Source organism: Vipera ursinii (genome assembly GCF_947247035.1).
Source record: "Vipera ursinii genome assembly, chromosome: 1".
Lineage (NCBI taxonomy): Eukaryota > Metazoa > Chordata > Lepidosauria > Squamata > Viperidae > Vipera > Vipera ursinii.
This window is the reverse complement of record NC_139512.1, coordinates 66,095,687-66,121,776: the sequence shown is the minus strand read 5'-3', so window position 1 is coordinate 66,121,776 and position 26,090 is coordinate 66,095,687. Positions and strand designations below refer to the sequence as shown.

The following is a 26,090-nucleotide window of genomic DNA, read 5'->3' as shown; positions in this document are numbered from 1 at the left end:
ATTTTTGCCCTAGATCTAATCCCAATAGATAAAGAGACAAGGAAATAGACAGACAAGAAGCAATTAGTATATCCAAGGTGAGATGGTACCTGTACGGTGCCTTTAGTAATGAAAGCAGACAAGCAGAAGTCCATCTGCTGGAGCAAATCTTAACAATAGAGGGGGTCAGTCAAAGCCAACATATCGGGAATAAATGTTTAGGTAGCTGCAGGGATGATTTAATTCTGAAAACTAACCTAAACTGGAAAAACTATATAAACACTATAAACACACTACTTCTGGTATGTCTTAACTGATTTGCAATATTGGAATTTAAAGATTTTATTTTAAAAAAATACTATTAGTATTTTCTTCTCAGTGTTGTCTGATTGGTTGCAACATCTGCTTATTCTTCATAGTGTAAGTCACTTAAGTCACATAAAGCTGTCAATGCATGATGCAACGAGGTGGGTTTTTTCCCCCAGTCACTTCTCACATAAGCCTGATGTTTATTAGAACCCAGAAGGAATTACTGTTCTAAGGTGACCACCTTAGCTTCTATGCCTGAAGGAGAGTTAGAACCTGTCTACTTCTACTCCAACACCTTAGTTATGCCACCATACTGGCTCTCAAATCCCAACAATATCTGTCTCATAAAAATCACCCTATCAGGTCATACATACTATCAGGAACAAACTTTCTTTGATAATTTTTCTCCAGGTATATTTCAAGGTAGTTCAGAAAGATTGGACAAGGAACAATCCTTGTCTTTAGGACAAGCAAATTACAAGTGCTATTTAATCACATGTTGCTCATCCCTGAAAATCATACTATAAATTACTCTCAAACAAATCTTTAGTACAAATAATAGCTTGGTCAATTCACTTTATTTTCTCTCAAATTCAGAGTTCAGACAATCTTTAAATTATCTGTTCTAGGATGGTGGTCATGCAAGCAGAACTTTTTTCAGTCTTCGGAAAGATGTCCAAGAAAATTAGTGGTATTTGAATGTTAATTGCTTACTACAGATATAATGGTCAGATACTAGGAATAATAAACAGCATTATTGTACAGGTCGATCTGATTCAGAGGGCAAACTGAATTAAAGAAGGTGACAGAGAACATTTAAGACCCGTACAGATTGATTATTGCAAAAAAAAAAAAGTTTGGAAAGCCAAGGAACTGAGATTGTCCTTGTCAGTATCAGAATAATTGGAAGGATGGGATCTGAAGTTAAAGGAAGTCTAGCAGAGAGAACTCAGCCCAAATACTTAGAAGAAAAAGCAGTGGAATTAAATTCCAGCTGTGAGAAAGGAAGGAAATTTCTGGGACTTACAGCAGTGTTTTTTCTGAGAGAAAAAAGTCTACCTCATCAAACTTGCTTTAGAATTTGTCAGAATAAGTATATTAACTTGAATGAAGACTAGAGGCATACCTGCACCATTAAATTGTGCCATCATGAATAGAAATGCCCTCCAATCATTTTTGGAGGATGACATCATTCTCAACTTCTGCCAGTGTGTTTTCTTGTTCCATGTTAAAAAGTATTGTTCTCCATTTTTTTGCCAGCTCAAGCATTGTCTACTGCACTTCACTTCCTTCTAGGCAATCCCTTGTGCTTTGATTATTGCATGTTGTGGCAGGAATATCCCTTTCACATGAGTTTATGGTCACTGCCCTGCAGCTCTCTAACCTCGGCTAAGACTCCTGTTAGCAATGGTGGTTCAATAGTCTACTGGTTATAACCTTTGCCTGATATGCAGAGGATCATTGTTTCAAAATTTAACATGCATACATATATATGTATATATTTTTTCTGAGCTATCTACTTTCTGCGAGACTATGTTAAACAATGCACCTGTCATAGTTCTGATAGATGAAACCAATAAAAGAACTTCAAGGCAAGAATTCTTCCTTAAAGAACATTTTATTCGGAAATAAAATATTGGCACTTACATAGTTGAACCCAAAACTGAGATTCCCTCCTCCCAGATACAAAGTGACAAGCTGCAATTCCCATCCCACAAATGCTGTCATAAATCACATTCCCCAATTAACACAAGATGTGGGCTTTTCTCACCAGCCTCTCAGCCTGCCAAAATCTTATCAGACCATGTCCTTGGGTTCTTACACTTCTACATTGTTATGGCTAGCTAAATCCTCAAGCATTCATCCCACCCCCCCTTCTATATCTGAACTCTAAAAGAATAGAAAAGGCACTTTAGAAGTAAAAGCAAAAATGGCTGCTGATTCTCAGTTGTCAGAGCGACATCCATTGTCACAACGTTGATAGCACCACTGAAATGCTGGAGTGCGCTTCTTTTTTCTCACCCAGTTCCCAAATGGTTAATATTTAAGATCGCTTGGAATCCAGTTAGCATCAGCATGGAATAGGAACACTTCAAAGGGGCAGCTTGGATATGCCTTAGAGCAATGTTTCCCAAGTCTGGCAACTTTATGATGTGTGGACTTCAACTTCCAGAATTATCCTTGCTAGCATGTTGGCTAGGAAATTCTGGGAGTTGAAGTCCACACATCTTAAAAGTTTTCAGGGTTGGGAAACATTGCCTTAGAACACGGGTCGGCAACCTGTGGCTCTGGAGCCGCGTGCGACTCTTTCAGCCTTCTCCTGCGGCTCCCAGTCATCCTCCGCCATTTGCAGAGAGAGAGAGAGAGACAGAGACAGGCACTTGAGCTTCCCTTCTCTCTCTCTCTCTCTCTCATGCCAACTTGCCCCCTCGCGGGGCTCCTGATTGGCCCTGCCAGGAAGTCCCTTTCCTGGGCTGCATGGGGTAGCCCCAAGATCCCCACTGGGAGCGGCCCACCAGAGCCTCCACTGAGTGGGCCAGCCCTCCCACAAGCCATGGCCCCAGGAAAGAGGTCTGCCTCATTTAGGGTTAAGGGCTCCCTTCAGAGTTGCCCCCGAAGTCCCACGCTTCCCCTGAAGCCCACTGGGAGACAGGAGGGGAGGCAGCAGTAGCTGCTCTCTGAAGGGACCTCTCGCCAGCCCAGTGGATCCGCTGGATGACCCCCGCCCGGGAAAGGCAGGTAGGCAACAAGCGCTGGATCCCCCGTGGGGGAAGCTTACTCCGTTCTTCCTTTCCTTTCGGGTGTTGTTTCTGAAAAAAGGGGGGACCCAATTGGAGCAGAAGGATCCCTCCCCAGCCCATCCTCACCACACTTGCTGGGGTCCTGCGGCTTCCCAGGGAGCCTGGCTCAGGGCTGGGGGGGGAGGAAGCCAGGCGCTGTAGGAGCCCCAGAGCCGGAGGGAAGAAGGGCCACCTGGAAGGATCAGCACATGTTAGGGGGTTCCTCTCCTTGGGGCAGGGGGTCCCGGGAGCCTAGCTTCCCCCCACGGCCTGGTGCTGGGCTTCTCCCCGAGTATCCTGCAGACTGCTTTGCAGGGGGGCTGTGGTGGGGTCCCCAGATAGGCAGGGCAGGGAAGTGGGTCTGGGCTGGGTCTTCTGTAAGACCCCAGGGTGTCTCTTCCTGATTCTGCTCAGCTCCTGGTCTTTGCTCTGAAGGGAGTCTGGCTGAGTGGCTTTGGGGGTCTTCCAAGAGGGCCTGGCTGTGCTGCTTACTGGTCAGAGCTGGAGGATTGACCTGTCCCACCAAGCAGGCCACAGAGCCCAGCCGTGTCCTGGGACGCAGCCCCTGATTCAACCAGGAAAAGAGAGTGAGAAAAGAGCTTTGGGTTCTGCTTCCTCCCCCCGGCGGGAATTTTGATTGTGGCAGATATGAACTGACCTCAGGGGAGCGATGGACGCCAAGAGAGGTACCCCCCCCCAGTTATCCCGGACATTTTCTGGGAAACCCAGGAGAAGGGGAGGGAGAGAGAGAGAGGGAGAGAGAGAGAGAGAGAGAGAGAGAGAGAGAGAGAGAGAGAGAGAGAGAGAGAATGAATGAATATATGTGGTTGTCCTTAGAACGTTTAATGAAATATTTTGATTTTTTTAAATTAAGAGTTGAGGTATGGGGATAATTATGCTGTATTTAAAGATGGTAGATAAGCTACTAAAACTGTTTGTATCTGTTGGGATGAAGGAGAAAGGTTTTTTCCCTCTTTCTCCTGTCCTTTTCTTTCCCCCACCCCGCAATTTTTTTCTTTTCTATTTTTCTATTTGTTGATTTTATAGTTTGCACTGGCTTTTTATTTCATAAATACAAGGAGGACTCCAATAGATATTTAGTATTTTATTTAAAAGTAACTTTCGACCCAGCGTCTTTTTTTTGGAGTCCAAAAGCTTTTGTTGCACGCAGAAATAAAATTTTGTTTTCTTTATAGCAGTTCATTGATTTCATAAATGCAACACACTATAGTGTTTTTACACATAACATAAAGGTAAAAAATGATATATGTAGTGTTATCTTCATTTTAGATGTCAAAAGGGTTTTGTGGCTCCCAGTGTTCTCTTTTCTCTGGGAAATGGGTCCAAGTGGCTCTTTGGGTGTTAAGGTTGCCGACCCCTGCCTTAGAAGAATACAGTTCAACTTTGGAATACACTTTGGTAGAAAATTCCAATTGCTAATTAGCCCATGACTATGTCCATGGCATGAAAATAAATTTTAAGAAATTACCCATGGTAGAAAAATATTGTTGGGGGCAATTAAGCTGACTTTGTAATAATGCCGCTGGGGTGTGTGTGAAAGCCCTAATAAGCAGGCATATACATAGAATGAAGGCTACTGCTAAGTTGTAAGCCGCCCTGAGTCTTTGGAGAAGGGCGGGATATAAATGGAATTAAAAAAAAACTTTGATTGTGAATGGAAGGACATATTAATCATCTTAAAAAATGCAACATTTTTTTCAGCTGAGGACATAACAGGTCACAGAATCATGCCAAGTGTCCTTTTAAAGAGAACCTTAGTAATTCATGTAATAAAATATAACCTCAGCATTTGTTGTATAAAGTTATTTCTTCTTATATAACATAGGTCCTGAGTCTGTTGCTTTTGATGGAAGTTTTTGGCAGAAATGTTGACAACTCAGTTAAGTTCAAAAATTGGACATACAACACACTTAATCTACTTACAGAATTAACTACTGCTCTGGGTTCTCCTAATTTGAATATAAATTCTGGGCAACATTCATACCACACTTTAAACTACAAAAAATATTCATCAAAATTAACACTAACCAAGATTAACATGTTATATGAATGCAGCTATTGAATTTTTAATAACTTGGCTAAGGGTGTTAAGTAAATACAGCTCAAATAGAATTTTTTGAGAAGAAGGAGAGTCAAGGGAGAAGAGTCAAGGCTGAATGCTCAACATCTCTATTTTAAAGAAAAGGGATTATATACAGCTTTGCTCAACTGTTCAAATAATGGAACTTTCCCTTCCTCGCCTCCCTTCAGACAGCAGCAACCCCACATCTGCTTCACAGGACCCCCACTTCCTGGGCACAGTTGGGAGGGCAAGGAAAACTCTAGGTTCCCATCCTATCCTATCCTATCCTATCCCATCCATTACTTAGATCCCATCCAAAATATTTTTAGAAGGCATACTGTTAATAGAGAAAATGAAGAAAGAAGGAACACTTGTCATAACTTTTATCCACTAACCTTGATCACAGAAGAGGCCACCCCAGCCTTCATCACATAAGCACTTCCCTGGTTTTGTACATGTACCATGACGACAGCCCACATGAGGAATGCATTCATCACAATAGCGGCCCCGCCAACCACTGCGACAACTGGAAAGAAATTGAGAAGTTTAAGGCACCTGCAATAAGATTTAGCCCCAAGAAAGACAAAATTTTATGAACAATGAAAGTAGAAGGGGGAAAAAAGACTGGGGCTTATACTTGAATCTTAGCGCTCACGTTTAATACTTACATGCATTCTCCTGGATTTCTGCAAAATCCACTTTTCTCTGAACACCCAGCTAAACAGATGGCTGAAAAAAAAATCATATTCAAAACTTCATTCAAGGATGACTTTAATGCATTTCAAAATATATTTAACCTGTATTCTGTTCTTTTCCCTGTGAAAATAGAATTTGTCCTTCCCCACCTTTCATTTTTATAACAATTCTGAGAAGTCAGTAGCTATGATTTGTATCCAGCCCCCCATTATGCACTAAAATGGAAGTCCCATAGGTGCTTCTCGAAAGGCAACTGGGTTTTCTTGTTTTTTTCCTTGAAAATAGTTCACTTCTCATCCAAGAAGCTTCTTTGTTCCTGGAATATTACTATACGGTGCTCAAAATTATGTCCGACGCCACAGAGCCCCCATACAGATTTGTTCTACATAAAACTGCATATTTACATGCAGATTGTAAAGCCTACACTGCATTTGATTTTTCTGTAAATATATCTTAAAAAAACACAGCACCTGTATTGCTAGTAAATAAAGATTTCCTTCAGCCCGCAGAGACCTTATTGTTTTCACAACAAACACAGACTTGATTTCCTCAACCCAGCTAAGTAGAACCTGGTTGTAAACTGTAATATTTCAGCAACAGCCTCTGGCTTTAGAGGACTGGTGAGAACAGGACTGCTCACTTAGACTTTAGCTCTAAATCTAAATGCATTTAGCAATTAAAGAGAAAATGCCCAAAAGTACAACTGCTCATCTTTTCCTATCATAAAGCTGTGCTTTTGGTTGGGAAATTTAGAAACACCTTACATATCTTTCTGTAGCAAATATCAACCGTCTTAACTGCAACGCAACGGAACATCCTACATGACTGAATCCGAATACATTTAATTCCACCTCTTGTATCCCCAATGAAACTCCTTTGAGTCTCTCAAAGGTGCTTCTTCAAAAGGCAGCAGGACTTGTTTTTTCCCTTGAGGTGGAAAAAGAAAATGTTGGAAAAAGAAAATGTTTCGCTTCTCATCCAAAAAAACTTCATCAGTTGTGAAGGTGGGGGATAGCAACAGCAGTAGCACTTAGACCAGGGGTCTTCAAACTTGGCCCTTTTATGACTTGTGGACTTCAGCTCCCAGAATTCCTCAGCCAGCAATGCTGGCTGAGGAATTCTGGGAGCTGAAGTCCACAAGTCATAAAAGGGCCAAGTTTGAAGACCCCTGACTTAGACAATAGACTTATATGAACTCAGCATTTAAACAATAGATGGAGGGATAGGTACTGTCCTTCCAATACCTAAGAATTTGGTCAGTATCTACCCTTCCATCCCTCACCACAACTGATGAAGCTTCTTGGATGGGGAGGGAAACGTTTTCTTCTTCCTCAAGGGAAAAAAAAAACACCAGTCCAGTTGCCTTTTGAAAAAGCAACCTTTGAGGCAACTATGCCCCGGATGACCGAGAATCTCCACAGACATCCTTCGAGCCTCCGTTACAGGCAGAGGGAAAGTCACTCCCGCGCGCGCTTCCCTCGCGACCAACAGCAAAGCGGGCCGAGCTTTCCCTCTCCCTTCGCCCTCTGCACGCGCCGCCGGCGTTATAGACGCGCGCAAACACCAGGGGGAGCTCTTTCTCCTCGCCTGGCTCTTCCCGCCTACTACTCATCCGCGAACTGGGGAGCGGAAAGTTACTCACCCTCCGTACAGTAGTTTCCAGTCCAGCCCGCCTTGCAGACGAAGCTGCCGTCAGGCTGGCAAATGTAGTGTCCGAAGTGGTCGTCCCGACTCCTGCAGATACGAGAGCAGTTGTCTCCGTAGTAGTGCTCGTTGCAGATCACTCGGTAGGAGTAGCTGAGCTTGGCGCGCTGGTTGCTCTGCTCGTCTTGGGACCAGTCCTCGCCCACGGCCAGCGAGCGCTGGATCGCCATTTGGCTGATGAGCCATTTCCGAGCTGGGGTCTCGGAGCCTGCGAAGGATACCGCGGGGTTAAAGCCTTTGTACAGTTTTCATCTATAGGTAACCATAGGTAACCCTTCCAATAGACGCCGCTTTCCACCAGTTTTCCACTTTCACTCGTACAATTGTTCCAAACTCCTCGGCACTTCTCCCACACAGATTCCTAGAAGGACATCCGACCAGGAGTATCTTTACCAACTGCATTACAGGCAGCCATACAGGAGGAAATTATCCCTACATTCTCCACGCTGAGAGCTGCTTCTCTCAGTTAACTTCTACCTGTCGAAGTTAGTTATAGCAACTCTTCCAGTAACAAGTAACATTTCCCTCCAGAATTCCCCCATAAGGCACCCAATGGCTCCTGAGCAGTTTTACTGCTTAGGTGCAGTAGAGCTGCTCTGCCATTAAAAGAGAGTGCATGCTTCAAGAGCTGGGAAGGAGGTGTGTGAAGCAGTGTTGAAATCTAGCTTGCCCTGCATCCTTCCTCAGGCAACAGAAGACAGTGAGCTGCCATTAGCAATGCCAATGCAAACCCATGTTGGCTACAATTCCTTTTGTCCTTTCCCTTGATGAACAACACATGGTGGGACAGTCTTAGTCATATTACATCATCCTGACAAAGGTCTCTGCTAACACACAGTTTTAATTTATTAAAACTATTTCCTAATTGTACTTCATTTCGCATGCCTTCTCCAGGGTCATCTGTAACACTCCCCTACTTTCACTCAGATTTTATACAACATGCTCCATCAGTTGATGCCTTCAGGTTCATTTTAAAAACATTTTCCAAATGGCATATCTAATATAATTTAAAGAGTCTCAAATCCTGGTAATCCAGTCCTTGTGATTTCCAAATAAAAAGAATCGACCAGTTTATCCCTGGGAGTTGTGGGAAAATGCTATCATTGTGATTAAATTCCAAGGGTGGGGAAACTCCTTATCATTCAAGCAAATAACATTTCTTGTTCACACAAAAATGTATAAAATTCCTGGTTGCAGTTATTTTATAGAAAGGAATAGAGTGTTCTTTTATATATATAAATATAAAGCCAGTATTTTAAATTGCCATTAGTATCCACTTCTCTTGGAGACGCTTTCAAAATAAGAGCTTGTGGTGCTGTTGAAATATCCTTTTCCTTTATGTCAGAAAAACATCCCAAAGCCATTATTCCTTTTCCAAAGGGCGGAATTTGAAAAAGGTGTAAAATACAGGAAAAGGCAGTCAGGACTTCTTGGCAGCCTTGTCGTTTTCTCACCAAAGAGCTCCTTTCTTTCCCACGCCAAAAATAAACGGGAGGAAACACAATTGTGTGGAGATTAAGTCAAGGACAAAAATCAAAGCAAAACTGACCAAGACATAGGGAACACAGCTCTGGCTTGCAAACTAAAGAAAGCACCAAAGCGATATCCTAAAATTCTACCTGCGCTCAGATTTATTTATTTATTTAACTTTGGTAACAGCTTTCTTGGAATAATACCAAAAGATTTAACTATTTTGTGGGAGTTATTTTAAACGGACAGTAAAGTAAGGCAGCACACGGCCTCCCCCTAGCGCCCGCCTACAGACATGACGGGGTATTCACCTGTTGGATGATAACCTTCAGGAGCATGCCAGGCTTCAATAATCAAGGAGAAAGTTCCCTGTTGGACGAAAAGAAGCAGTGAGAGAAAGCGGCGAATGGAGAGGATCGGAAAGGGGCTGTAGGGCTTCGGGAACCCAACAACCGCTTAACGACTTGCAACTCCTCTAACGGCAGATCGTCTTTCTCTAGCTATCCCTCCACAGCTCGGGGATGCGTGCTGCGAACGCCATTCCCATTTTTACATTTCGCTCGACTTAAAAACAACCCAAGCATTTCTAAATGTTTTTTGCAACGGCCGCATGCGACCGCAGCTTTTGGCAGGACGCGGAGCGAAGGCAAGAAGCACTGCGGACGCGCCTATGCCTCTCGGCCAGCCGAGCTGCGCCCTCCCCTTTGGCTGCTCCCTCCTCCTCCTCCTCCTCCTCCCCCGTCCAGGTCTCTCGGAGGTGAGCTCTCTCACCGGCCAGGTAAAGTTAAACGGCAACTTGATGGGACTGCCGAAGCCCTCCGTCTCTCGGATGGCGAACGAGTTGGTTCCCAGCACCGGGGTGGTGAGGCTCCCGAAGGTACACGCGCCCGGGGAGATAACCGCCTGAAAGTGCTTCAAGCAAACCCGAAAGAAGGTCCTGCAGCCGGCCGCGCACGGCTCTCCGCTGGCCAGGAAACCCTGCCCGTTGACGAACTCGCGCAGCTCCAGCTGGAAGACGCCGGAGCCGCAGACCCGCTGCACAAAGAGGGAGAGAGAGAGACACAAAATAGCCCGGTCAGAGCTTTCCACCCCGTCGGCCGAGCCTTCGCGCCCGCCGGCCTCGCCGCGAGCCGGGCCGTTACCTGCAGCGGGAGCGCCAGAGCCAGCGCCAAGCCCAGGAGACGCAAGGCGGCCATCCTTCTCGGGTGGTGCTGGGCGGGGGGTTTGCGGCGTCCACCTTCTTCTGCGGGGCTTGGTTGAGCCGGACCTGGCGGCCTCGCCTTATATTCCTCGGGGGGGGGGCGCAGGGATGCGTCTCTGGCCTCGGCCCTAAAGTCGTCGCCCCGTGCAGCGGCTCTCCTTTCCGAACACGCCCCAAACTCCGGAGAGGAAGGGTAGTCGGGTGTAATCCAGCTCTCGAAGCCAGCCGCGGAGGACAAGATCCAGCCGCGCGGTCCCACGACGGCCGCCTTTCGATACACTCCCAGAGGCGTCCAAGAGGCGAGAGGCGGTTGGAGTCCCTCGGGGCCGCGGCGTGCTGGTAGCTCCTCTTTCCCGGCCTCGCCGCGCGCTCTCAGCAAGTAGGCAACTCGCTTCCTTTCGGCTGCCTATATAGCTGTGCAAGCTCATTATGTAAACTGCCAGTCAGACGCCGGAGATCCCTCCCACTTTTCATCTTTCTGGAGTTGGAGTCAAGGGTGGCCTCCAGCCCGCCGATCCAGAAGGCCCGGGGGTGGTTAGTGGACTCACACACCCCCTGCCACCCTCACCCCCCCACCCCGAGGAACCCAGCTAATCGTTCGCCAGCCCAGCCTTCCTGGCCTTGCTCCTCTTGAGGCTGGCCACGCAGGGAGGGAGGGAAGACCGACCAAGGGCAGAGATGGAGGGGGGGGGGGGAGAAGGGAAGCATGGGTTAATGAGGTCTTGCCTGTTCCCATTCCGTTTCGCGTGAAAGTGGACAAATTTGGAACTACGTAGTGCGGCTCCACAAGATATGTGCGTCCCTACCAGTAGGTGCAGCGCCTGAGCCCACAGCCCTGCTCGGAGCAACTAAGCTGGTTCCTGAGAAACTGAAAGGGCGGTTCATGGACGGCTTTCGCTCCCTCGGTAATGCGGCGAGGAAGACGCCCTACCTGCCCTGCACGCCTTGGCCGAACACCTGGCGGGGCTTCCTAATCTTAGCAGCTCGACGCTGCTGGACGAGAAAGGTGCTCTGCAACTGCGCGTTCTTCTCTCCGGATGGAAATTGGCAAACGAAGCGAGGCTTGTCCTGCAAAGCGCTCGACAGCCCTTCTGAAGAGTTTGCGGGAGGAGCGGGCGGGGAAAGGGAGGGGGAGAAAAAAATTTCACTGCCGCTTCCAAAGCCACCTTCCCCGGCGTGGGAAGCTCATTTCTCACAGGCCTCGACAACTGGCAAGAAAAAGAGCAGGTGAAATCCGACGACTTTGGCTTCCTCGAGTGAAGAAGCCACGGATGGCTGAGCCCTCCCTCTGGCTCGTGCGAAACCGACCTGGGAGGCTCAGGCCGTCTCCTGGCTGCAGGCTGCTGCTGTCTGCCAGTAAAGCCCCTTGGTCTGCCTGCAATGTGTGCTTATTGTTGAGTCGCGTGTCCCTCATTAAAGCCAAGCACAGAGAAGGCCTTTCATGTGGCTTTTATTTCAGCTTGTTGTTAAATAGGGAGGGGGTGGGGAAGAGAGAAGATAAACCTTCAGCTGTATGATAATGAGGCTTTGTCACCTTTCTGCCAGCCCGTTCACCGGGCCCTTCCGAGTTAAAAAATAAGTGAAATAACCAGTTGGCGCGTTCTTTCTTTAGCCCGTGTAGCTGATTGGCAAACAACCTTGAGAAAATACCCTTTTCTATTTCGAGTCCAGCAAACACAAACGGGCATGTTGGACGCCTGCCTTCAGCCGGGAGAGACCCCCAGTCGCTGCTCTCTTAAGAGGGGAGCCTGGCAATTTTGGGGAGGAATGATCGTGCCGCAACCCCTGGGAGAACCAAGGGCAAAATGCTGGATATGGTGGACATTCGGGATGGATAAAATTTGGGCATGCCAGATGGCTGCTGGTAGGAGGGGGAATCACTCCCCTGAAATGTCGTCAATTCCTGCCGATCTTATGCGACTCTGAAGGATGTTTTTTAAAGCCTTGTCTATGAATTGCCGAACGCCTGCCAAATGAGCCGCTTTGCAGAGTGAGATGGGTGGGATATAAATTTAATAAACAAAAAAAAGCATTGTAATCCAACGCGGGCAGGCACCGCACTTTGCAAGGATTTGGTCCCTTGCTGTGATTTTCTGTAATGCAGGGATTCCCCGCTTCCACCTGTCCACCGAGTACGTAGCCCCCTTGTATCTTTAAACGCTCGGGACAACGACCTTATCTAACACTCCTCCCTCCCCCCGCCGCTCTGTTTCTTCCAATTCTCTTCGATAACTCCTGGCCAAGCGACCTGGCCTTTGGGGGGAAAGGTGGGGAGGGGGGAGGGAGGAGGGGAGAGATGCGAAAAATGCATCACACGAACTTGATCTAATCGCGGGTTTAAAAGAAAAAAAAAACACGCCGAGTGCTGCCCAGAAAACCGTTGCCAAGGTCCTCGGAGGAAGCACTGACCGTTTCGGAGCCTCCTTCTAGGGGAGAAATAGCTGGAAAGGAGTAAAGGCTTGTGGAAAAGGGGGGGGGGGGGGTGTCGTCCGGCGTAGGACAGCCAGAGAACCGCTGTTGCTTTGCTAGCCTCCCTCCCCCTCTTCCTCCTCCTCCTCCTCAGCTGTCAAAACTGATGCGAAGAGCTCCGGCACTAAATGAAACGAGAGGCCAGATAGCACCAGTGCTGATAAATGATAATGAGTTTCTAGCCTTAGGGAACAGAAGGGCGGTGGAGCTCTTTAATTCATGATTGAAAGGCTAGCTGGGCACGATGGGCTCTAACAGATGTTAGTATGTGTGTGTTTGGATTTTTGACTTGTCTCGGAGGTTTATTAGGCTAGCTAGCCGGAGCCACCTCGCGCGGACTCCTTGGCCCAGGCGCCATCTGGCACAAGCTGGGCGGCATGCGGCAGCAGGAGCCGGAGGCCGGGCATCGCCTGGGCGCTGCAGATCCACGGGCAGCATCTACCATATGGACTCGCTCTATTCTCTCGGGCCAATGTAGGTTACAGCCCAGAGCTCCTTTCGCCACTCGGCCAACCCTCCTTCCAAACTGCAACCAGGTCCCGCAGGTGGAATCCCACCTGGCGTTTTCGCAACACTTCCCGCGCGCCCTCGGTCAAACCGAAGCCATCAAGCCCTCCTTTCCCCTTCACTCCGGGGATCGCCGTGCCTTTTTTTCTTTTCTTTCCTTCCCCTTTCGGATCCCCTTTTCCCTTGGTTTTCTCCCTCTCCTGCCCTTCCCTTCCCCCCCCCCCCGCCCGCCCGCTGCCCCAGAATGACTTGTCCAGCACGGCACGCGCATCTCTCCTCTTCCTGGTTGTAACAAGCAGATGTGAGATCTTCTTGAAAGTCGCGGGCATATATTGTTGTGATTGTAGCTATTAAAGCGGCTGCAGTAAAATAATAAACAAGAGGCAGAATAGACCATCTGTTTTGTGTTTGCGAAATAAAAAAAAAGAGAGAAAGAGAGACAGAAAATGCAACACAGGGCAGCTGCCGGATTTGGAACATCGCAGAAAGTTTTGCAGGAGTCCCCTTTCCGCATTTCTGTCTCTCTACCAGGATGTTTGTTATCAACCATATGGGATGCACCGTGTACTGTAGCTTCGGCCATTTGCTGGTTTGTCAGAATTCAAGGTCGCTCTGGTAGAGTCACCCAGGTACTTCTGATTCTGCAACCACAATTCTTAACAGGCTAGAAATATATTTGGACATGGTGTGCATTTAATTAAATATACACAATGGCCAGAGATATTTAACAGACCTATAACATTTACATGTACGTTATATTTGCAAATATCTACATAATTGCATATAGACAAGTATTCTGAAGTGTGGGGGGGAGGGATTTTTCTGCTCCTGGATTATATATCTATGACACAACGTTTAAAAGATATTCCTTTCAGTGAGGTTTCCTTCCTGCTTTTTTCCTTTATTTTATACAAGTTCCTTTAAATGTGTGCTCCCTTCATTAGGAAATTACAATTATCACAATACTTGGAAAACATGAATGCATCTGATTAGTTGCTATCATAAACATTGCAATCCCTGATGTATCTTTCTATGTGTCCACTAAACATAGTGGGGTTTCATTGGATTTGTCTCTGAGCAGACATGTCAAACACAATGCCCAGGGGCCAGATCCGGCCCGCGAAGTGGTTTCATGTGGCCCGTGAAGCCATCCTGGAAACAGTGAGGGAACGGCCCCCACTGCCTTGGCCCTGGCCCAGAGACCCTCCTCCTGCCAGAGACCCTCAGATCTGTCCCACTCCTGCCAAGGCCCCCATAGGCACCCTTGATGCGAACGATGTAGAGCTGGCCACGCCCACCCAGTAGGCCATACGCACTCTAGCCACACCCACCCAGTAGGCCACTCCCACCCTGGCCATGCCCACCCAGCCCCCTGAGGGCAACTGCAATGCTGATGCGGCCCTCAATGAAATTGAGTTTGACACCCCTGCCTCCGAGCATATGATAGCAATCTTAATTTTAAAAGAGTTTCTAGCACCATGACTGACTAGACTGGGATAGTAAAAGTGAATAAAGAGTAAATCCAGTACTAAGCATTCCTTTAGAACCTTTTATTTGAGGGATGTTTAATTTGGATTAAGTTTGCCTGTTTGAGTCATTCTGTCTATTGCATTCTGTTAGGGCTAGTTTTCTAAAATTTTGACAGTGGATTTAGTAAACAAAATGCCCAAAATTTAATATATTAGTGAATGTGATATCCTAGGAAAGATTTTAGGAATGGGAAGAAAGCAATACTGCCCATAGTGAATGGCTCTAGTCAAGTGTTTGCATGTCCTTCCAACTTTTGGCAGTGACAGCGCTAAAAAGTGAAAATATTCCAAGAAATCATTAATATCCTGACTCATCAAACAACTATTAAATAGGACTGGTCTGAAAGCTACACAGTTAGTTGTATTTACTTTAACATTAGTTTAACATTTTTTTCACTCTCAACTGAAAGGTTTAATAGTTGATACAGGCTTCAATCCCACATTCATTAAATTTATTGAAGTTTAATAAATCCATTGCAGAGCACACATTTGTTTCCTACTGAAGTTAATGGAACTTGCATTAATTAGGGTGATTTTTAGATATTAGGACTCTTAATTTCAACTGGATGCAAGCTACCATATTTATTATACATCACTACAGCCTTAGGTATTCAAAGCTGTACATATGTAAGAAAAACCATATACTGAGTTATATTATTATCTGAATAAATCCTTTGTCACTTGTTCCAGCTTTTCACACTTATGCCTTTCAGGTGTATTGTTGTCCTTCAAAGTAGAACCCAATTTACTTAAGCCAGGATGAACCATGATGAATGGGAACAAGAGTTAGTACAAGAGTTGTAGTCCAACACTTAAAGAGGTCACCAAATAGGTGAACACTCATCTTCACAGACTGCAGTGACTGCAATCAGTAACTGCAAATCAAGGCCTTGATGTTAGGAAGAGGGCAAATCAGAATCTAAATCTCTTGATTGGTGGATTGAGTATGTGTTATCAAGTCAGTGTTGACTTTTAGCAACCAGAGAGATATTCTCTATGACAGGGGTCCCCAACCTTGGCAACTTTAAGACTTGTGGACTTCAACTCCCAGAATTCCCCAGCCAGCCATGCAGGCTCAGGAATTCTGGGAGTTGAAGTCCACAAGTCTTAAAGTTGCCAAGGTTGGGGACCTCTGCTTTATGAGGATTGGTCCCTATCCTTGTCTTCAGCTGCTCTAACACCGCTTTCATCACCCCTACAACTGGTCTCCATCCACCATTCTGAGGGTTTTCTTCTATTTGCTTTCATCCTTCCCAACATTAAAACCTTTTCCAGAGAACTAGATCTTTGCACAATGTGTCCAAAAATTAATTTGAATATGGTTTTTGGTCTAAACCGTTTATGAGAACCAAAATAGGTGTTTTTCTGCAAAACAAACCCCCTTTACATGCTCTCCTACATAAAGCATACATAGAACCAAAGCTATGCAGTAATATATCCCTACTTGTAATTTCTGTGGAATAATACATCACGTCAGACTTATTGAATTTTATAAGTTGGTTTAACCAGAGTTCATGAAAACAGAAAAGACATTGAGGATAAGGACAGATAATTTTCTACAAACTTTACTGAGCAGATTTAAATTATTGCAATTGTTGCAATTTCTATACTTTCCCCATTGTTTATGTACACTATGAAACTAGATCTATTGCTATGTTAATGCTTAATTCAAACAAGTCTAAATAAACTTTAGCCATACTTGTAATCTTGGGGCATAGGCCTCCCTTAAGAACCGAGTAGCAAATCTGGGGTATTCCTGGTTTCTAAGCTGCCATATGGCAAAGGAAGTTGCTGTAGCAGAAACACAACACTAACTCCCTATAGTCAGAGGAGTCCACATGCAGGCCTCTGCTATTGCTATAATAGGTGGAAACATAAGACAATTAACTATGAAGTGAAACAATAGGGCATGGTTTGGAATAAGGCCAGAGAGTAATATAACTCATATGAAATTTTCACTGAAAATTAAACATAGGATGCTTTTGCTGTTGAATTAGCAAATTAGCAAATTTGCTATTGACAGTCCGCTTCAAGGGACTTAAAAGAGTTTCATTCAATTACAAGATGGTGCAATGCAATCTGATTGAAAACTCTAATGACAGAATTTACACATTGTGTCCATACTTATGATTTTATTTATTGGCATCTTATGCCCTCAGTGGCTTGTTCAACAAACCATAATTAAAACCCATGCCATAATTTAAAATACAAACCTTTTACTGTCTCCTTCTTCCCCCTCTCATCCCATACAGCGTAATCACCGGCCTAGTAGCTAAGGCTAGTGATGGGACAACAACCTCACCTACACCAGAGACAGGGACTCTCATAAAGCTTTGTCATTCAGTTGTCTAAAACACATCACCCAACAGAGGAAAACATTGCAATGTCTTGCTTCTCCTGCCTGAGGCAATCACCTCAGTTTAATCATACATCTGGCCTCAAAGCACAACTACACACACACACACACACCTTCCCACCATCACCTCATGGACAGGATTGTAGCATACGGCAGCAATGACATGTAGTTTCCAGCAAAATGTGAAGTCAATTTTACAATGTTATTGTACACATATCCAGAATCCTTCTTTGAAGGAGATGGGTTGCTGAGAAATGCAAATAAATAAATAATAAATATAAATAAGTCTTGCAAAGTTGGGGGCGAGAGGAGGCTTATGAATGCCAGGGCCTTAATGCAATGAGCAGACGGATTGGGTTGAGTAAAGATAAGCACTGGACTCAGACAATCCTCATGCCAAATTGGAGTATTATCGATATTCCGGAAAGCAAGCAAATAGTGTAAAGCATGATTTCTCTGAAGCAACCAACTTCCATCACAACTGAATGACAAAGCCTTAAGAGTGAACTAGCATTTTGGAGAGTTTCAAAAAAAGAAGAAGAAAGAAAGCCATATCCCCCCTCACTTTCACTTTTCTATACATGGAAAATAGGTTAGGAAAAAGGCGGAGGTAATGAGCGATTGACTGGTCTATTTCTAATAGCAGGTGATGATTCACAAAAGCTCTCCAATCAAAGTGTCTAGAGGAGGCATGCAGAGACATATGCCCTTCCCGGCTGCAAGTGATTCTGTATATTGGTAGCAGCTTCTCAAGCAGGAAGTTGTATTTTAAAGAGTTTGGTAGAATGTTTGAAGATAATTCCATTTCATTATCCCAAATAATACCTATAATTTGAGAGATTTTTTTTTAAATGAACCAACAGTGCTACAAAGTCTATAGGGCTATTAGGAACCCAAACAACATGGGGCTTAAGTAAAACTTCCACTGAACCCCCACTGAAAACATTCTTAGTTTTTTTGTTTTTTTCCCCAAAGATCCACAGTGGCTTTTTCTGAAATTTGGTAGGAATCAACTTCCACAGAACAGTCATATGTGTCTGCAAATGTTTTCTGAACATGATGAAAACAAAAAAAACCAGGCTATTTCCTTATTTCTTTAAATGATAGTATAAATAAATACTACTCTTAAACCCTAAATCAGAATTGATCCTCTTAGGTAAATCTGTTAAATCTGCAAAGTTCACTTCATTTTTTGTTGCCATTGTTTATAGTTTCCCTGTTCTAAGCAGTGGGAGACTCATTCATTCTTCATTCTAGATCTCACATCAGATATAGACTCCAGTTGAACAGCTTCTGTTTTGGCTTAAGTTGCTGTTTTTGAATAATTGAATAAACGCTATGTACTGTACATCCCTAGTTTGATGATCAAAAGCAATTTTGACCATTGTTGAGCCATAAAATGCCGTTCCTATTGGCAACTGCAATGCAATATGATAAATATACTGGTATATTTATACTGTATATCAGGGGTCTTCAAACTTGGCCCTTTTATGACTTGTGGACTTCAACTCCCAGAATTCCTCAGCCAGCTTTGAAGTCCACAAGTCATAAAAGGGCCAAGTTTGAAGACCCCTGCTGTATACCAACGAAGGAGAATACTTGTAGCTCAGGGTTGATATGAGGGGTCCTTGGTGCTCTCTGAGCTTGCTTGTTTTGTTGCAGATGTTTCATTACCCTAACTAGGTAACAACACCAGTGCTAATAAGGAGTGCTGTTTGCTGTCTGTTTATATTCTGGTGTCTTGCCTGTCTGGGTGGGTGGAGATGATCTTAGGGATTCTTTGGTTGGGCAGTTTACTAATGGCTCTTTGGCAGTTTCTTGATTGGGGGGTTGCTTACTTGATTGTTGGTCTGAAGTTGATCTTAAAGAGTTAAACTGTGCTGGAGGAGAGGTACTGGAGTCTTTTTTTTTCTTTCTGGCTAGTTGTCTCTTTTGCATAGTCTATAGATGTTGTTAACATCTATGTTTCTGTTGATGGCTGATTTGTCAGACTGCCAGGCTTCTAGGAATTCCCTGGCATTTTTGGATTTGGCCTGGTCTAGGACTGTCACATTTTCCCAATTGAAATGTATGGTTAAATCTGTCGATGTGTTGTGAAATTAAAGCATTTTCGTCATGCCTTTTGACCGCAAATATACTACATATTGGGGTTTACAGGCAAAAGCCAGTAATGTTTGAATCACCAAATTATATTGAGAGAGAGTTAAGGGATTATTTCTTCGGGGAAATAATTCTTCTCAAGAAAGAACAATTTTAAAAAAGGGGAAGGGGAAGCAAGTTCTACCTGAATGCTGTGTCAGGGAAGGGCCATTAAGGTTTCTTCTTATTAAACGACCTTCATATTTCCCCCCCATCCTTTGAAATATTTATAGACTTGAGCCTTCTCCTCATGTAGTGAGTGGTTCAATGCACCACCAGCCTTTGCTATGTCTACTAAAAAAAAAAAGCCTGTTGCCATAACCTGGGTTACCCAGATTCTGATCTCCAGCCTCTATTTAAAATATGCTACTAACCAAATACTTTGTCCAAGCTAGGCATAATGTTTCATTCAGGGATTAGTCAATGGTATGGTTAGTACCATATCTGTATCTATAAACCACCGAGAACCACTTGGATAGTGAGATGGGCTTTGTGTAAACTTGGTAAACAAACAAACAAACAAAAACCCTTCTGGCCAAGAACCTGGCACCTCCCCCCCAGGTATGGATTTTTTTTCACTCGTTGATGCTGTGAGTGGTCCCTGATGGCTTAGGTACGAACAAATATTGGATTTCCAGAATACATACTTGGTTGAGGAAAAGGTAAGACCAGCTCTGGAAGAACTCTGGGCTGCCAGGGTGACCTGGTAAACAAGATAAAACAAGGATCTTTATAACAGTTTTAAAGTTGCTGTTGCTGGAGTAACCCCCCTGCAATCTGGGACCCTATCACCCAGATTCATCATCTCCAAATAGCAGCCCTTTCTATACCCTCTCCTCACTTGGGGCTAATGGGAATTGTAGTCGAACACATCTGGAGGCACCAGGCTGGAGAAAGCGAAAAGCAGGGCAATGGGAATTGTAGTCGAAACACATCTGGAGGCACCAGGCTGGAGAAAGCGAAAAGCAGGGCAGTGTCAGGCTGGTTGCTTTTGAACTATTCTCTGCATGGTACTCTCCGGAGTTTCTGAGGTTGCATTAAAATTTCCCACCCCGTGGTTTAAAACTGCAGGACCGACCACAAAAGTAAATCTTTCTGTTAAACCCGCCCTTCTCCTGTCTTTTAATTCAGCAACAACTTCTGCAAAACCGAGGGGGGGGGGAAATAAACCAAGCGCGCTCCCCCGCTTGTTTTCTTTCCAACAGCAACTCTCTCTCTCTCCCTCCCCCACCCCGCTCGCTTTTGGGAGAGAGGGCGCCGAGGGGTGTTAAACGTGGTCGATTTGGGAGCCAAGTGCTTGGAAATATTTCCTGATCTGCACAGGAGGAGGGGAGATTTGCAAACTGTTGCTGCCACATGGCTCCATTCTCATTGTAATGAGGTTGGCGCGTGCCTCATCTGCTCCAGGGGAGCTGCCACGAGCCAGCCAAGCGCGCCGCCACGTGCCAACTGGGACAGGGAGGCCCAGCCCGGCCGGCCTCCAGACACCCGCAGTCGCCGCATCCAGGCCGGGGAGTGCACAAAAGACACCTGCTGCAGCTCCGGCAGGCCTGCCTTCGCCCAGGAGCTGAGCCAGCTCGTCCTGTTCGGGCGCAGCACGCGGCGCAGACTCTAGCTTGGCGTCGATTGAGCTGGAGCTGAATGGAGTTCGGAAGGTGGGCAGGCCAGGGCCTGGCCGGGCCGGGCCAAGCCTCCGTAGCTCCAGAGAGCTCAGCGCCGGAAGCCAAGAAAGTCTTGGGGGAAGACCGTCACGTGATCAGGGTGGTGGTGGTTCTCGGGTCGCAAGCGCAGGAAAACGGTAATCTGACGGAAGTTCAGCGTTTCGGTGGGATCCCGATCTTCTGCAGAATCCCTACTCGGTTGAGAAATAGCCTCCCCAGCGGGCCTCCCCATTCGTGCTACTGCCGCAGGAATTTGGCCCCGGAGGGAAAAGGTGCTCCCGTGTTTACAGGGGGTCAGCTAAGGCTGGGCGAATGGACCTTTGGCCCACCGGCCTAAGGAGGCTCCACAATAATAATAATAATAATAATAGTAATAGTAATAGTAATAATAATAATAATAATAATCCTTTATTGTCAAAGTACAACATGTGTACATTGAGATTAGCTGAGCCTCCTGCTCTCTCCCCCCAACACACAGTGACAACAAACCCTCCATCCCACCACACCATGTGAACCAACTACACCACACACCGGCCTCCCAAGTCAATTCTGCATAAGATTATGTCCCATTTAAAAGCCTAACAGGGGCACGATGTCTTTCAGAGAAACAGAATAAAAGGCCTTCTGGGTGGTTGTTGTTATTATTATTATTTGCAGCATTTTGCACAGAGAGCAGCGAAGGGCGCCTCTGAAAAAGTTTCCCGCCAATTGCGTACTCTGGACGTCGGTTAGGACTAAGTCTGGATGCCGGTCGCTGTACGCACTCTCCCGGGGGTGGGGGCAAATGTGGTGGGGCTTGGTCTCATGCTGCCACTCCGACTTTCCCTCTGCAACCCCCTAGCAACATCTGCAGCCCCGGTTTTTCTGAGAGCCTGCGTGTTTCACCTCCAGTTCACGGGTTCAGAAGGAGGATCCCCATCCATTGCCTCTCCGAAGCGGGGCGTCCCCTGCATGCCGCCTTCGGGCCCCATTCTTTCCGAACCGAACCTGGGACGGCAAAGGACAAAGTTAGCACATCTTTGCCATGATGGCGGCGGCGGCGGCGACGTTGGCTGGTGGTGGGGGTTTAGTTGCAATCCGTAGAGGTCGATCTTTGTTGCTCTCGCTATTTAGCGTGCAACCCACAAAACACGGCCTTTCCTCTGAAATCGGATGACGACGACGACGACGATTGACTTCTCGTGCTATATCGATTGTTTCTTTTCCATACAAATGCCTGTTTATGCCTTGAAGTTCCTTCCATCTGTTTGGTTGCGAACACCTGCCATTCAATAAATCGATTTTCCAATTTAATGTAGCAGCTTCACGAGGCATTCTTTTTCTCTCCCTCCCGCCCGCTGCCTCCGCCCTCCCCCCTTTTTCATTGCAGGCCAGATGCCGCTGCAACTCCATCTCCAAACCCCACGCCAGCTCGGTGCTCGACCGCCCAATCGCTGCTCGTGAACAGCAGACCGCGGTTCAGCTTTCCAATTTGCGCCCAGCGCTGAAAAAAACTAGAAAAGGCGAGGCGGCTAGCTGGCTATCCTGTCCGCTACTCTTTCGCAATAACTTCCCCTCCTGTAATGAATGTTGCAAAAATGGGGATGTCTGAACCACCGTGTCCCCTAATTTTAATGTCTGAAGGCAGGACAAGAAATAATGGATGAAAACTAATCAAGGAGAAAACCAAACTGGAACTAAGAAGAAATTTCTTGACAGAACAATTAAGCACTGAAACAAGTTGCCTCCAGAAATTGTGGGTGCTCCAACATCGAGATTTTTAAGAAGAGATTGGTCACAACCATTGGTCTGAAATAGTATAGGGCAGGGGTAGGCAACCTCGGCTCTTTTATGACTCGAGGACTTCAACTCCCAGAATTCCTGAGCCAGCATAGCTGGCTCAGGAATTCTGGGAGTTGAAGTCCACGAGTCATAAAAGAGCCGAGGTTGCCTACCCCTGGTATAGGGCTTCCTACTAGAGTAAGGGGTTGGACTAGAAGACCTCCAAGATCCCGTCCAACTCTGCTATTCTGTTAATGATTATGCCCGGCTCAGAAAAAAAACAACCCTGTTTTGTACATCTCCAAGTTTCTCACATTTAAACATGGTTCTGGGGGCGAATCCTGATTTAGATTAAAACTAATCAATCCTTGCTGGATTAAAAATGATGCACACCAGGTGGGGAGAACCTCTCTGCAGTACTTATTAGCACCCATGAATGGAAGGGATTCCATTCATCCATGCCATTATTTTGATGTGGATTTGAAACACAGAATGAGGGCAGTCCCAAGTTAACATGGTCTGTGCAGAGGAGTAGCATTCTGATACAGAAGCTATCTGTTAATGGAGGTTAGGTACACAACCCTGGAGGTTGGGGGAAGGAATAGGAAAACCAATAACTCCTAGCATCAGGTGTGACAATCCCAACTCAGTCCATATCCAGTATAGTCCAGTCTTCTCAAAAACTGAGAAAGTACACAATCAAGATATGTAGCGTTTTTTTTTTAAAAAAAAACTTCAATAGTTCTATTCAATCTTATTGCCTACTAATATCATTGAAACATGACCTTAAGATCCCACTTAAGGAAACTTAGGCAAAGATGCGCAGGATTAAACCTGAGTGATTCCCTTTAACGGAAAGTTACCCCCGCTGGCCCCAAAGCCTGCAAATTGTGAGAAATTTCAAGATGATCCTATAGGGCTGCTCGTTTTATAGATGGGGCAAAACGAACGGAAGAGGCAATAACTTAACCAAGGACATCTGTCTGTCTCTCAGAGTCAACCTGTCCTCTTCCGCCGAGTCTGTACATAGGGCAGGGCCTAAATACAGCGCCCTTCGATTTCCAGGGGACCCAGAGCTATTTGGAGTTTCTGCCAATGACCCAGAGGAGGAGGAGATTCCTCTCCAAGCGGGAACGAGGCGTTTTAAAAGGGCGAGGGCGCTTGCTGATCAGGCGGACTCTTTCTTGCTCAGAAGCAGACGCGTGAGTTCTCCGTCTCTTTCCTTCTCTAGCATTTGGGGACCCGTGCTTAATCCGGTGTTGGATGGACCGACTTCCATTAGGGCCAAGCGCGCTCCTCCGCCTGCTGGGCCGGTGTCCCTTTCACTTACAGCAAGAGCTCTTCGGGATCACCCACCTTTCCCTCTCCTCACTCGGGTCAAGCTTGTCCACCTTATAAGAGCTAAAGTGCGATAGACCTAATAGTTTATTGTTGTTAGCATATGGTAGTTTACGATTGTTTTATACTTTTATACCTTGTATTTAGCTCTGGGAAGTCGGGGAGGGGGGAAGGGGAGGGGGGGAGGGTTGGGTTGGGAAGGGGGGATGGGGGTGGGGGGGTTGTTTTGTTAAAGATAAAATGTATTGAAAAACTTTTCAATAAAAAAAAAGCTTGTCCACCTCCAGAACCTGCCGGCCGAACGAGCCTCCGAGCCTCCAAGCCGCGGTCGGAAGCTGCTCGGGGGCAGCTGCTAGATGTGCTCGGGGGGACTCTCTGGGGTGCATTTGGTGACATTTCCTGTTCAATAAGGAGCAACAATGAAGCCTCTCTTGGCGCCAGGTTATCTCCCCGCCAAGCGCTCCTGTTATCACTCCCCGCGAGCCCCTTTCTGTCTTTTTTTTTTGAGCTTCGTTCGCTCGCAGCTCCGCAGCCTTTGTTGGCTAAACACCGGAACAAAAGAGGCGGTGGCGACAATGATCGTCGGCGGGGACTCTCGCAGCCTTTACCTCCGGGGTCTTGCCAACAGGCTAAGAAAGACGCCGTGGCGGCAGCAGCGGGAGCCAAGCTAGGCACCAAGATTAAGCCGCGAGAGCCTTCCCTCAAGTTGCCGCTGCCAAGATGGAACTCGGAGCCTCCCCTCCTGGTGGCCGTGGCCTTTAGTTAACTGCTTTCCCGCCTCCCGGGAAGCCTGGCGCCTGATTGGCCACAGAACTTAAACAAAAGAATCCTGTGATAATTTGATTGGCTTCTTATTGTCCATTAATCATCCTCACACCTGTGTCCCTAGAAAAGGGCGATCTATTTGAGGGCCAAATAAAAACACGGTTGTTATTCCAGGCCTTCCTATTCATCACCCACCAGTTTGGTCTAGAGTAGACTAGAGACTAGAGCAGGGGTAGGCAACCTCGGCTCTTTTATGACTCATGGACTTCAACTCCCAGAATTCCTGAGCCAGCTTGGCTGGCTCAGGAATTCTGGGAGTTGAAGTCCATGAGTCATAAAAGAGCCGAGGTTGCCTACCCCTGGACTAGAGTCTGTCTGAACTGAATCAAGATACCTAGCCTTGGCTGGTGAGTTCTGGGAGTTGTAGTCCCAACCCACCTGGAGGGCATCAAATTGAGGAAATGTTCCCTAAGGAAATTATTAGACAGCAGTCAGTATGTGATTAGATACATTATTAATAGTATTTGTTTAATACAACACTGACCAGCTCAAAAAAAACATTTTGTAAGACAGCAAGTAGAAACCATAGTTAAAACCCAATAATTATAAAAACTGTGAGGTTGAAGTATGACATATTTTACAAATAATAAAAAAACCAGCCACATTAAATGAAATAAAATCAATGATGTGATAATAACTCCAAATAAAATGGATCTGGTGATCCGGAAATCTGACTAGATGGTGAGCTGTTAGCTACAATTGAGCATCTTTGTAATGAGAGCAATATACAAATTGTGGGTTTGTGTTTCAGGAACTTCTTCAGGAGCAAAATCTTTGTTCACATGGGATACCCTGAATTTTTCCCTCAAGGACAGTTGTTGGGGTGGAATTTAATCTTGCCAGGATTAGGCCTTTTCTACATCATTCAAGATGGGTTAAATTATCTAACCAGTTTCAAAGGAGATGAAGCACAGGAGCACAGCTGATTGGACTTCCAAATCCTTGTTCCTCTATTTAGGGGTTGTCTCTGCACATTCGTATCCCATCATTAGGACTGCATTAAGCTAGAGACCACAAGGACTTCAGTTTCTCATGCATCATCCTATCCAATTAGATGCATTATTACAAGTCTCTTTCCTGAAATAATATTTCCTCATGAATTGTTATTGCCAATTGATGTACTTAATCCTCTGGCTCTATTTTTAGCTAAATGTTGGTTCAGAACTTAGGAAAAAAACTTGTATTCCTAGTGCAAACACTAAATTTACTGTTGACTAGATTTGTGTTTGTGGATTTATAGTTTTAAATGTATTTTAAAACACAAATATTGTGGATTTCCAAAC

General features: G+C 45.7%; 1 protein-coding gene across 1 annotated transcript in view; it reads right to left on the bottom strand.

Moving 5' to 3' along the window:
• DLL4 (delta like canonical Notch ligand 4) overlaps nt 1-10,304 on the bottom strand; it is an 18,622-nt gene extending 8,318 nt beyond the window's left edge. Inside the window, exons 1-6 of the mRNA XM_083348172.1 lie at nt 10,164-10,304; nt 9,793-10,056; nt 9,333-9,390; nt 7,490-7,759; nt 5,820-5,880; nt 5,547-5,677 (exon numbers count right to left, since the gene is read on the bottom strand). Coding sequence (XP_083204298.1) covers nt 5,547-5,677; nt 5,820-5,880; nt 7,490-7,759; nt 9,333-9,390; nt 9,793-10,056; nt 10,164-10,217 — 838 coding nt within the window. The 5' untranslated portion in view covers nt 10,218-10,304. The remainder of the gene's footprint in view (nt 1-5,546; nt 5,678-5,819; nt 5,881-7,489; nt 7,760-9,332; nt 9,391-9,792; nt 10,057-10,163) is intronic.
• Nucleotides 10,305-26,090: the final 15,786 nt, after the last annotated feature.